Genomic DNA, 13,783 nt, shown 5'->3' with positions numbered 1-13,783 from the left:
TTTCGTTTTTCCCCTATTTCGATTTTTCAATTTTTCGATGTTTCAATGTTGCATATTTTCATTTCCCCAATTTTTCGATTGTTTTTTTTATGTTTTCAGCACTCAATTTTAGATTTTTCGATTTTTGTGATTATTCAATTTTTTGATTGCTTAAATTTTCAGTTTTTGTTTTCACAATTTCCAGCTATTTTAAATTTAATTTTTGAAATTTCGATTTTTATATTTCCTGATTTTTTCAGTTTTTCGTGTCTTCAATTTGACGTCTTTCTAGTTTTGATTTTGAAAATTAACTTTCGACTTACTTTTTTGGATTTAATTTTGAAATTTTGTGAGTTTTTCGAATTTTCAGTTATTCAATTTTTCAAATTTTTAATTTTTCGGACATTATTTTTTAGCTTTTGTATAGGCTTCGATTATTTCACTTTTTCAAATTTTCCAATTTTGTATTTTTGAATTTCAATGTTTCGATTTTCCGATTGAGATTTTTCATTTTCGTGTCTTCAATTTTTCGTTTTGCAGTTTTTCAAGTTCTTAATTTTTAATTTCATTTTCTCAGTTCTTGATTTTTCAATTTCTCCAATTTACTATTTTTCGTGTTTTCAGTTTTCCAATCTCTCAATTATTCCATTTTTTATTTTTTAAATTTTCGATCCTTATTTTGCAATTTTCATGTTTTTACAGTTTCCAGATATTTTAAATTTAATTTTTTAATTTTTCGTTTCATCAATTTTTAGAATTCTTAATTTTATAATTTTGTAATTTTCAGATTTTCTCTACGTTTCATGTGTTACAATTATTCGATTTTTCAATGTTTTGATTTTTGAATTTTTAATTTCAATTTTCCGATTTTTCGGTTTCTCGTGTCTTCAATTTTTCGATTTGAAATATTTCTAGTTTTGATTTTAAAAATTTTAACTTTCCAATTTTTCGATTTAATTTTGAAATTTTGTGATTTCTTTCGAATTTTCAGTTATTCAATTTTTCGAATTTTTAATTTTTCGGACATTATTTTTTAGTTTTTGTCTAGGCTTCGATTATTTCACTGTTTCAAGTTTTCCAATTTTGTTCCATTTTTTTATTTTTTAATTTTTTTCATTTTTTTATTTTTTAAATTTTCGATCCTTATTTTGCAATTTTTGTTTTTACAGTTTCCAGATATTTTAAATTTAATTTTTTAATTTTTCCTTTTATCAATTTTTAGAAATCTTAATTTTATAATTTTGCAATGTTCAGATTTTCTCGATGTTTCATGTGTTACAATTATTCGATTTTTCAATGTTTTGATTTTTGAATTTTTAATTTCAATTTCCCGATTTTTCGGTTTCTCGTTCTTCAATTTTTCAATTTGAAATTTTTTTAGTTTTGATTTTAAAATTTTTAACTTTCCAATGTTTCGATTTAATTTTGAAATTTTGTGATTTTTTCGAATTTTCAGTTATTCAATTTTTCGAATTTTTAATTTTTCGGACATTATTTTTTAGTTTTTGTCTAGGCTTCGGTTATTTCACTTTTTCAAGTTTTCCAATTTTGTATTTTTGAATTTCAATGTTTCGATTTTTCGATTACGATTTTTTATTTTTCGTGTCTTCAATTTTTCGTTTTGCAATTTTTCAAGTTCTCAGTTTTTAATTTCATTTTCTCAGTTCTTGATTTTTCAGTTTCCTCAACTTTTAATTTTTCGTGTTTTCAATTTTTCAATCTCTCAATTAATCCATTTTTTATTTTTTAAATTTTCGATCCTTATTTTGCAATTTTTTGTTTTATCAATTTTTAGAAATCTTAATTTTATAATTTTGCAATTTTCAGATTTTCTCGATGTTTCATGTGTTACAATTATTCCATTTTTCAATGTTTTGATTTTTGAATTTTTAATTTCAATTTCCCGATTTTTCGGTTTTTCGTGTCTTCAATTTTTCAATTTGAAATTGTTCTAGTTTTGATTTTAAAATTTTTAATTTTTCAATTTTACGATTTTTAATTTTGAAATTTTGTGAGTTTTTCGAATTTTTACTTATTCAATTTTTTGATTTTTTAATTTCTCAAGCATTATTTTGATTTTTCAACCAAATTCTAGACAAAAAAAACAAAATAATGATTTTTTTGTCTAGAATTTGGTTGATTCAATTTGTCGTGTTTTCCATTTTTGTAATTTTGAACTGCGAGATTTTCAACATTTCGATTTTTCAATTTTAAAATTTTTCGTTTGAGATTTTTCATTTTTTCGTGTCAATTTTTCGATTTGCAAATTTTTCCTCAGTTTTTGATTTTTCAATTTCTCCAATTTTTCAATTTTTAATTTTGGAATTTTTCGAGTTTCTCGATTTTTTTAATTATCCCATGTTTCGATTTTGATTTTAAATTTTTTGTTTGTGGATGTTTTAATTCCTGACTGTTTCAACTTTTCAGTTTTCAATTTTTAGTTCCCGAATTTATAATTTTTCGTTGTTTAAATGTTTTGATTTACACTGTTTTTAGTTTCCAATTAAAAAAAAAATTATTCCTCGATTTTTCCAACCTTTTAGTTTTTCGACATTTATTTCATGTTTAAAACTGGTGAGAATCCTTGGTATATTTTTTAAAGGATTTAAAAGATTCTTGGGGTCCTGTGATATCCTTTTTTCTTGAGAATTGAAAGGAATCCAGAAGGCTTCGGATGTCTTTTTTCCAAGATTTTAAAAAGACTTTGGGAATTTTTGGTGTCTTTTCCTCAAGAGTTTACGGCGGAAATCCCTGTTATCTGTTTTAGAAAAACTTAAAAGATTCTTGAAGTTCTCTCATGGCTTTTTTAAAAGAATCTTGGGGCACTTGTTGTCTTTCTCAAGAGTTTAAAAAGATCTTATGAATCCTTGGCGTCCTTTTTGAGGAATTTAAAAGAATCTTGCGATTCTCTGGTTTTCTTTTAATAATTTTAAAAGAATCTGAAGGTTCAAAAATTTAAAAATATCTTGGGGATCCCTGGGGTCTTTTTTTCAAGAATTTAAAAGAATCTTAAGAGTTCCTGGTGTCTTTTTTTTTCAAGAATTTTAAAGAATATTGGGAGTCCCTTTCAGGAATTAAAAAAAAATGTTGTCGGCTATTGGTGTCTTTTTCCGAAGTGTTTTAAAAGACCTTGGGAATCCATGGGCTCTTTTTTTAAAGAATTTAAAAGATTCTTGGGATCCTCTGATATAGTTTTTTTCTTAAGAATAGAAAAGAATCCAGAAGGCTCCTGATGTCTTTTTCTCCACAGTTTAAAAAACTTTGGGAAACCTTGTTATCTTAAAAAAAAAAAATAAAAATCTTGGAGTCCTCTCATGTCTTTTTTTAAGAATTTGAAAGAATCTTGAGAGCTCTTGGTGTCTTTCTCAAAAGTTTAAAAAGATCTTATGTCTGCTATTCTTTTTGAGGAATTTAAACGAATCTTGCGATTCTCTGGTCATATTTTTGAGAATTTAAAAGAATCAGAAGGCTCTTCGTGTCTTTTCCTCAAAAGATTAAAAATGAACTTTCAGGAATTAAAAAAACATTGTGCACTCTGGGTGTCTTTTTCTGAAGAGTTTAAAAAGACCCTGGGCTCTTTTCAAGAATTTAAAAAATTCTTGGATCCTCTGATATTCTGTTTTTCTTAAGAATTGAAAAAATCCAGAAGACTCCTGGTGTCTTTTTCTCAAGATTTTAAAAAGATCTTTGGAATCTTAGGTGTCTTTTTCTCAAAAGTTTAAAAATATCTTTGGGGTCCCTGGTGTCTTATTTTTCAAGAATTTTAAAGGATCTGATGAGTCCCTTTCAGGAATTTAAAAAAATGTTGTGCGCTCTTTTTGTCTTTTTCTGAAGAGTTTAAAAAGACCTTGGGACTCCCTTTGATCTTTTTTAAATAATTTAAAAGATTCTTGGGATCCTCTGATATTCTTTTTTCTTAAGAACTGAAAACATCCAGAAGGCTCTTGGTGTCTTTTTCTTAAGATTTTAAAGAGATATTTGGAATCTTTGGTGTCTTTTTCTCAAGAGTTTAAAAAGACTTTGGGAAACCCTGTTATCTTTTTTAAAGGATTCTTGGAGTCCTCTCGTGTCTCTTTTTAAGAATTTGAAAGAATCTTTGGGGCTCTTGGGGTCTTTCTCAAGAGTTTAAAAAGATTGTATGAATCCCTGGTGTTCTTTTTGAGGAATTTAAAAGAATTTTCAGGGCTTCTGGTGCCTTTTTTTCAAAAATTCTTTATTTGAAAGATTTAAAAGAACTTAGGAGGCCTCTGGGATTTCGTAGGAAATGTGTTAGTTATGTTTAAAACCGTACAGTGTTAATAAAAAAAAAAAACAAAATACTAAAGTGTTTATCTTTGAAAAAGTCCCGTGAAAAATCTAGAAAAAAAAGACAAATAATAAACAAACACATGACACCTGATGTTTACCCTTCCAGAGAAAGAAGAACCCGCAGTATAAGCACTACAGAGGTTGTTAGAATCAGCTAAACAAATCAAGTCTAACGATTGTATTTTACACAATTTTCCGTCAGTTTGGCATACCTTTGAAGTTTTTCTTAGACTCTGTAAGAAATACTGTGGATTAAAACAGAATATCAGTACAAGTAAACAGAGAAATTTAATGAAAATGGCTGATGTAAATGACGTTTAATCGTAAACTCGTTAATATAATGCGAAACTCATGCAAGAATCAGTCTCCTAGTAAAAGATCTACCGTACGTTGCCCTATCAAGTCCATTTTTTCTATTTTTGAACTGTCGAGTAGTAAGTTAAAGACTATCTCGCTAGTGTCGAGGTGGTTAATAGAACGTCTCTTACCATCATCACCCACTTCTTCCTCTTGTTCTTCCTCCTCCGTGTCGGTGCTCTTGCTTTTACCCATTTTCTTCAGTTTCTTCTTTTTTGCGGCTCGCCGCCTCGCCTCCATTATGTGCATCTTTTCTTCTTCGGTCGTTCTCTCTTCCGCCAGGATCACTTCCTCTGTAATACAGGAATAGAACGTACGGTTGTACATACGGGAGGTAAAGCCAAGAACTAAGCACCAACCTGCTTTGCATATCCACTGTACATAGCCATTGAGTTCTCTTTCTAGCTGCGCCTGTCTCCGTAACTTTAAAAACTCTTGCCTATTTTCTACTTTTTCTCTTTCTTTGGCAAATTCACTACAGGAGAAAGCGATAATGAATTAATCTAGCATGTCTACATTTGTTTTGTGGGGTCGCACTCACTCTACCAAGCGATATTTTATGATTTAATTCATTTAAGTAGATTAATTAATTTTAATTATTTAGTTTTGACGCATTTTTTTTTTGTTTGGAATGAAAATAAAGTCGCAGGTAGAACTTGGTGACAAATTGGGGCAAACAAAATTTAGTATAATTATCAAAATAAAACAAACAAAATAAGTACACTTTGTCAAAAAAAAGAACAAACATCGTTTACTATTAAAAATAATTACTTTCCTTTTCATTTGTTATGAAATAAAACCAGTGTATTAATATTGATTTAATTTTTCAATTTCTCGATGTTTCAGTTTTTAGTTCCCTCAGTTTTGCATTTTATGACGATATAATTTTTCAAGGCTTCGATTTTCGAGTTTTCGTTTTGTAATTTTTTGTTTTCGGAATTTTAAATATTTTATTTTATCAATTCTCCAATTTTTTGATTTTTGATTATTAATTTGTCAATTTTATAATTTTTCAAATTTTAGATAATTAATTTTCGTTTTCTTAATTTTTTCAGTTTTTCGATTTGCAGTTTTTCTAGTTCAATTTTAAATTTTTGGATTGTTCGATTTATGAATTTTTCAATTTTTCAATTCTTTAATTCTCAATTTTTCGGTTTGCAATTTTTCAATTTTTAGAGTTGAATTTTTGGATTTTTTGATTTTTAAATTTTTAAAATTTTTCAATTATCGAATTTCTCGATCATTAATTTTTCAATGTTTGGGTGTTTTTTCAATGTTCCATTTTCAGAATTTTTCGATTTTTCAGTTTGAATTTTTGCTTTGCAATTTATATATTGAGAGAATTTCAAAAACCGAAATGTAAGACTTTTCAAGTTCTCGGTTTTTAATTTTCCAATTTTTTTCTCTTTGGTTTTCAGATTTTTCAAATTTTCGTTTCTTCAATATTTTGATTTTTAGTTTCTCGGTCCTTATTTTTTGTTTTATTCAATTTTTTGATTTTAAAATATTTCATTTTTTTTTAATTTCAGTGATTTTAATTTTTTGTTTTTCTAATTTTTTTGACTTTTCAATAGAGGTTTTTCGTTTCTCGATCTTTAATTTTTAAATTTTTGAATTTTTGACTTTCGATTTACAATTATTCTAGTTTTCAATGTTAAATTTCTCGATTTTTTGATTTTTTTAATTTGGAACTTTTAAATTTCTCGATTTTTCAGTCTTCAAATTTTTCATTTTTTCGTTTCTTTCAATATAAAAGTTTGAAATTTTCTAATTGTCTGATTTTTCTTGAATAATTTAATTTTTTAATTCAATTTAAAATTCTTAGTTTTCGATATTACAATTTTTGCACTTTTTTATTATTTTTTTAATTCTTTGATTTTTACTTTCTCAATTTTCTTCGGTTTATTCAATTTTTCAATTTATAGATGTTTAATTTTTTCAGTTTTTCGATTAGCAATTTCTATTCGATTTTTTGATTTTTGGATTGTTCGATTTTAAAATTTTCCATTTTGTCAATTTTTAAACATTTAAATTTTTCGTTTCTTTACCGTTTTCCACTTTTCATTTTCTCAATATTTAATTTTTTGATTTTTTAATTTGTGATTTTTTGAATTAAAATCGTTTTAGTTTTCAATCCTAAATTATTGGATTTTTGATTTGTTTAATTTTGGAATTTTTAAATTTGTCGATTTTTCATCTTCAAATTTTTCATTTTTTCATTTCTTTCATTATAAAAGTTTTCAATTTTTCCAACATAAAATTTATTAATTTTTTGATTTTTCAGTTTCCCGATTTTTGATTTTTGAATTCTTTGATTTTTAGTTCGTAGACTATTAATTTCCAGATTTTTCTATTTTTCATTTCTTCAATAATTTAATTTTTCAAATTAATTTACAATTATTAGTTTTCGATATGAAATTTTTTTTTATTTTCTCATTTTTCTGTGATTTATTCAGTTTATCAATTTTTTGATGTTTAGATTTTTCAGTTTTTTTTTCCATTTGCAATTTTTCTAGTTTTTATTCTTAAATTTTTTGCTTTTACAGTTTTTCGATTAATTTTTGTTTTTTTTTCAGTTTTATTCTCATTTTTTGATTTTTTAAACTTGGATTTTTAATTTGCAATTTTTCTAGTTTTCAATTTCCAGTTTCTGGATTTTTCGATTTTTTAATTTTGGAATTTTTCAATTTTTCGATTTTTCAATTTCCTGATTTTTGATTTCTTGATTGTTAGTTTATCGGTTTTCTTTGATTTATTCAATTTTTCAATTTTTAGATGTTTAAAATTTTAAGTTCTTTCAATTTGCAATTTTTCTTGTTTTCAATCTTTGGGTTTTTAATTTTTCGTTTTGCAGTTTTAATCTCATTTTTTGATTTTATAAATGTGGATTTTTATTTTCCAAGGTTTCTAGTTAATCAATTTTTATGTTTTTCATTTTATGGGTTTTGAATTTTCAATTTATCTGACTTTTAATTTCATTTTTTCAATATTCGAGATTTTTGAATTCTTTCAATTTTGGTTTCTCGATTTTTTATTTTTCGTTTTTTTCAATATTTTGATTTTTTAATTTAATTTACAATTTTAAGTTTTCGGTATTAGATACAGTTTTTCATTTTTTTGATAATATTTTTATTTTTTCAAATCTTTGATTTTTCAATTTTGAGATTTTTAATTATGTTTTTGATTTTTCAATTTTGATTTCTTCGATTTTTCAATTTCTCGATTTTGAATGTTCAATTTCAAAACCATTAATTTAATTTTTTGTTTTTTAAATTTTCGATTTTTATTTAGCAAATTTTTCAATTTTCAATTTCAAATGTTTGGATTTTTCGATTTTTAATTTCGGAAATTTTCCATTTTTCGGTTTTTCAATTTTTCGATTTTTAATTTTCTGATTTTCCCATTTTCATTCATTTTTTAATGTAAATTACAACTTTAAGTTTTCGATACTGATATCAATTTTAAGTATGTTTTTTCAATTGTTTGATTTTTCAATTTTGAGATTTTTAATTATTTGATTTTTCAATTTTTGATTTCTTCAATTAGTTTATAGTTTTCAATCATAAATTTTGGATTTTTCGAGTTTTCAGTCTGTAAGTTTTCAGTTTTTCGTTTCTTTCAATATAAAATTTTTCAAGTTTGGGATTGTTAATTTATCGTTTTTTTTTCAGTTTTAATCTCATTTTTTGGTTTTTTAAATATCCGATTTTTTTTGCAATTTTTCGAGTTCACAATTTTAAATTTTTGGATATTTCGGTTTTTAAGTTTGGAGTTTTTCAATTTTTCTTGGTTTCTTAATTTTTCAAATTTTCTAATTTTTAATCTCATTTTTTGATTTTTTTGAATGCTCGATTTTTTGCAATTTTAAAATTTCCAATTTTCTTGCTTTTTGAATTTTTCCATTAGTTTTTGCATTTTTTTAACTTTTCAATTATGTAAAATCTAGGTATTTACAAATTTTTTAATTTTGAGTTTTAAATTTTTCAATCTTTGATTTTTTAATTCTTAGATTTTTTTTTTATTTTTTTAGTTTTGAATTTAAAATTTTAGAATTTTCCGATTTTCGAATTATTCCATTTTTCGATTTTTTGGTATTCGGAATTTTGTTTTGCGATTTTTCAATTCTAAATTTTTCAATTTTCTTGATTTTTCGATTTCTCTAGGTTTCAAGTTAAAATTTTTCGGTTTTCAGATTTTTGAATTTTTCACTTGTTTATTTTTTTCATTTCTTCAAATGTACGATTCTGCATTTTTTATTTATTGTGAGATTTTTTTTTAATTTTTCAAATTTTGTCTGTTTTAGTTTTTCAATTTTTTGACTTTTCAATTGTGATATTTTTTTCAACATTTCTATTTTACAATTTTTCGTTACTTCAGTTTTTTATTTTCCAATTTTTTATTTTTTAGATTATTGAATTTTTTCTTTCTTCAATTTTTCTTTTTGGAATTTTTCTAGTTTTCAATGTTGAATTTTTCGTTTTTTTAAACTTCGAATTTTGGAATGTTTGGATTTTTAAAATAATCTTTCCTTCAGTTTTATGATTTTGCAATTTTTTTGTTCCTCGTTTCTTTGATGACATAATTTGCTACATTTTAATTTTTAATTTATGTATTAGATTTTTTCATTTTCCAATCTTTTCATTTTTTTATTTTGAGTTTTAAATTTTTCAGTTATTGATTTTTCAATCCCTGGATTTTTCAATAATTGTTTTAATTTTCAATTTAAAATTTTAGAACTTCTGTATTTTTGATTTTTCAACTTTTCGATTTTTAATTTTTCGATTTTTTAGTTTTCGGAATTTTATTTCCCGATTTTTCAATTCCAAATTCTTCAATTTTCTTGATTCTTCGGTTTCTCTAGGTTTCAATTAAAATTTTTCGGTTTTCAGATTTTTCAACTTTTGAAATTTTCACTTTAGATTTTTTTTTCACATTTTCAGTTGTACGGTTCTGCATTTTTTTATTTATTGTGTGATTTTTCAGTTTTTGATTTCTCAAGTTCTAGATTTTTCAAATTTTGTATGTTTGAATTTTTCCGATTTTTCAATTTTTCCGTTTTTCAAGTTTTGAGATTTTTTGCTCCTCGATTATTCAATTTTTCGTTCTGCAAATTTTTCTATTTTTCAATGTAAAATTTTTCGCTCTTCTTAACATTTGAATTTTGGAATTTTTGAATTTTTAAAATTTTCTTTTATTCAATCATGATTTTGCAATTTTTTCATTTTCTAATTTTTCAATTTTTGAATTCTGCGACTTTTCAATTTCCCGATCTTTAATTTTTCAATTATTCCATTTTTCGATTTTTGAGATTTCTTGCTTCTCAATTATTCAGTTTTCAATTTAAAATTTTATAACTTAACGATTTTTGATTTTTCAACTTCTCGATTTTTAATTTTTCGATTTTTTAGTTTTCGGAATTTTATTTTCCGATTTTTCAATTCCAAATTCTTCAATTTTCTTGATTCTTCGGTTTCTCTAGGTTTCAATTAAAATTTTTCGGTTTTCATATTTTTCAACTTTTGAAATTTTCACTTTAGATTTTTTTTTCACTTTTTCAGTTGTACGGTTCTGCATTTTTTTATTTAATGTGTGATTTTTCAGTTTTTGATTTCTCAAGTTCTAGATTTTTCAAATTTTGTATGTTTGAATTTTTCCGATTTTTCAATTTTTCCATTTTTCAAGTTTTGAGATTTTTTACTCCTCGATTATTCAATTTTTCGTTTCTGCAAATTTTTCTATTTTTCAATGTAAAATTTTTCGCTCTTCTTAACATTTGAATTTTGGAATTTTCGGATTTTTAAAATTTTGTTTTATTCGATCATGATTTTGCAATTTTTTCATTTTCTAATTTTTCGATTTTTGAATTGACTTTTCAATTTCCCGATCTTTAATTTTTCAATTATTCCATTTTTCGATTTTTGAGATTTCTTGCTTCTCAATTATTCAATTTTCTTTTGGCAATTTTTCTAGTTTTCAATGTTAAATTTTTCGTTTTTTTCAACCTTTGAATTTTGAGATTTCTGGATTTTTAAAATTGTCTTTCCTTCAATTTTATGGTTTTAACAATTTTTGGATTTCTGAATTGTGCGACATTTCAATTTCTCGATTTTTAATTTTTCAATTGTAAGATTTTTCTATTTTACAATTTTTCGTTATTTCAATTTTTTTGGAATTTAGATTTTTCAATAATTTTTTTAGTTTTCAATTTAAAATTTTATAACTTCCCGATTTTTGATTTTTCAACTTCTCGATTTTTAATTTTTCGATTTTTCCGATTTTCGAAATATTTCATTTTTCGATTTTTGAGTTTTCGGAATTTTATTTTACGATTTTTCAATTCCAAATTCTTCAATTATCTTGATTCTTCGGTTTCTCTAGGTTTCAACTAAAATTTTTCGGTTTTCAGATTTTTCAACTTTTGAAATTTTAACTTTAGATTTTTTTTTCATTTTTTCAATTGTACCGTTCTGCATTTTTTTATTTATTGTGAGATTTTTCAGTTTTTGATTTCTCAAGTTCTAGATTTTTCAAATTTTGTATGTATGAATTTTTCCGATTTTTCAATTATTCCATTTTTCAAGTTTTGAGATTTTTTGCGCCTCGATTATTCAATTTTTCGTTTCTGCAATTTTTCTATTTTTCAATGTAAAATTTTTCGTTCTTCTTAACATTTGAATTTTGGGATTATTGGATTTTTAAAATTTTCTTTTATTCAATCATGATTTTGCAATTTTTTCATTTTCTAATTTTTAGATTTTGAATTCTGCGACTTTTCAATCCCTCGATTTTTAATTTTTCAATTATTCCATTTTTCGATTGTTGAGATTTCTTGCTTCTCAATTATTCAATTTTCTTTTGGCAATTTTTGTAGTTTTCAATGTTAAATTTTTCGTTTTTTTCAATCTTTGAATTTTGAGATTTTTGGATTTTTAAAATTGTCTTTCCTTCAGGTTTATGGTTTTAACAATTTTTGGATTTTTGAATTGTGCGATTTTTCAATTTCTCGATTTTTAATTTTTCAATTGTAAGATTTTTCTATTTTACAATTTTTCGTTATTTCAATTTTTTTGGATTTCTTCTAGTTTTCAGTGTTGAATTTTTCGTTCTTTTAAACTTCGAATTTTGGAATTTTTGGATTTTCAAAATAATTTTTCCTTCAGTTTTATAATTTTGCAATTTTTTTGTTCCTCGTTTCTTCGATGACATAATTTGCTACTTTTTAATTTTTAATTTATGTATTAGATTTTTTCATTTTCCAATTTTTTCATTTTCCAATTTTTTCATTTTTTTATTTTGAGTTTTAAATGTTTCAGTTTTTGAATTTTCAATCCTTAAATTTTTCAATAATTTTTTTAATTTTCTATTTAAAATTTTAGAACTTCTGGATTTTTGATTTTTCAACTTCTCGATTTTTAATTTTTCCATTTTTCCGATTTTCGAAATATTTCATTTTTCGATTTTTTAGTTTTCGAAATTTTATTGTGCGATTTTGCAATTCCAAATTCTTCAATTTTCTTGATTCTTCGGTTTCTCTAGGTTTCAATTAAAATTTTTCGGTTTTCAGATTTTTCAACTTTTGAAATTTTCACTTTAGACTTTTTTCACTTTTTCAGTTGTACGGTTCTGCATTTTTTCAATTTCCCGATCTTTAATTTTTCAATTATTCCATTTTTCAATTTTTGAAATTTTTTTCTAGATTTTTCAAATTTTGTCTGTTTTTAATTTTTCAATTTTTTGACTTTCAATTGTGAGATTTTTTCAACATTTCTATTTTACAATTTTTCGTTATTTCAGCTTTTTATTTTCCAATTTTTTATTTTTTAGACTATTGAATTTTTCATTTCTTCAATTTTTCCTTTTGAAATTTTTCCTTTTTTTTAAACTTCAAATTTTGAAATTTTTAGATTCTCGAAATATTTCATTTTTCGATTTTTGTGTTTTCGGAATTTAATTTTACGATTTTTCAATTCCAAATTCTTCAATTTTCTTGATTCTTCGGTTTCTCTAGGTTTCAACTAAAATTTTTCGGTTTTCAGATTTTTCAACTTGTGAAATTTTCACTTTACATTTTTTTTTTCACTTTTTCAATTTTGAGATTTTTAATTATTTGATTTCTTCAATTAGTTTATAGTTTTCAATCCTAAATTTTTGGATTTTTCGATTCAATCTTCAATCTTCAAGTTTTCAGTTTTTCGTTTCTTTCAATATAAAATTTTTCAAGTTTGGGATTATTAATTTTTCGATTTTTTTTCAGTTTTAATCTCATTTTTTCAATTTTAAATTTTTGGATTTTTCGATTTATTAATTTAGTAATGTTTATTTTTTAGTTTTTTCAAATTTTTGTTTCTTTAATTTTTTTGGTTCCAAATTTTTCAATTTTACAATTTTGCCATTTTCGTTTTCTTTGAAATTTTTTTATTTTTTCATTTTTGAATTTTTCAATTTAAAGTTTTCTCATTTTTCAAGCTCTAAATTTAAAGTGACCAAGTTCAGCCTGCGACTTAAGCCCACCTAGCGCCAAAATTACAAAATCATAGCTTAATAAACCTGCTTGCGTAATCCACTGAAGATACCGTCCGAAACTTTCCACGAACAAATTCTTAGACCTCGTTCGATAAAACTTGGCCCTCCGTTCAACCCTCAACCTCTCGTTAGAAAACTCGCTAAGACACCCTTAATTCACTCAAATCATCACAACCACAAAATTCTTACCCGCTAAGTACACCGAGAACCAGATTCAACATGAAAAACGAACCCAACACGATTAACGGAACGAAATACATCCAATTGAAGGTGCTCCCGACGGCGTCGTTCATCTGAAGACCAAAGAAAAAAATTAGTATGAAGGCGGTACTTAAAACTAGAACATACCCAGTACAAGATCGCCGTCCACCCTTCCATGGTGATGCACTGGAACACCGTGAGCATGGCGAACCCGATGTTGTCGAACGACGTGATCCCGTTGTTCGGCCCCTCCCACCTCTCCAGACAGACCGAGTTGCCGTCCCGGCACCAGTTGCTCCCCTGGGACCTCGCCTGCGTCTCGTTGTCCGTGTTGCATGGCACTTCGGCGTCCCCCTCCTTCGCGATCTCATCTGAAACGCGATTGGTGATAGTGCGGCTCTTGGTCGCCGAACAT

The 13,783-nt window shown here is 25.0% G+C and overlaps 1 protein-coding gene across 25 annotated transcripts in view; it reads right to left on the bottom strand.

The window, feature by feature from the left end:
- Positions 1-13,783, bottom strand: part of Cac (cacophony) — a 109,352-nt gene that overhangs the window by 82,223 nt on the left and 13,346 nt on the right. For 14 of the 25 annotated variants that reach the window (XM_064050956.1, XM_064050933.1, XM_064050942.1 and 11 more), the window contains exons 6-10: positions 13,516-13,739; positions 13,357-13,460; positions 5,004-5,119; positions 4,776-4,937; positions 4,500-4,532 (exon numbers count right to left, since the gene is read on the bottom strand). In XM_064050956.1, coding sequence (XP_063907026.1) covers positions 4,500-4,532; positions 4,776-4,937; positions 5,004-5,119; positions 13,357-13,460; positions 13,516-13,739 — 639 coding nt within the window. The remainder of the gene's footprint in view (positions 1-4,499; positions 4,533-4,775; positions 4,938-5,003; positions 5,120-13,356; positions 13,461-13,515; positions 13,740-13,783) is intronic. The other 11 variants (XM_064050958.1, XM_064050937.1, XM_064050940.1 and 8 more) reach the window with 2 other exon arrangements.

This window comes from Zophobas morio, unplaced genomic scaffold (genome assembly GCF_036711695.1).
Source record: "Zophobas morio isolate AGI-343-1 ecotype UQ-CSIRO unplaced genomic scaffold, CSIRO_AGI_Zmor_V1 ptg000008l, whole genome shotgun sequence".
NCBI lineage: Eukaryota > Metazoa > Arthropoda > Insecta > Coleoptera > Tenebrionidae > Zophobas > Zophobas morio.
Note: the sequence above shows the minus strand (reverse complement) of the source record. Positions and strands in the feature narration are given on the sequence as shown.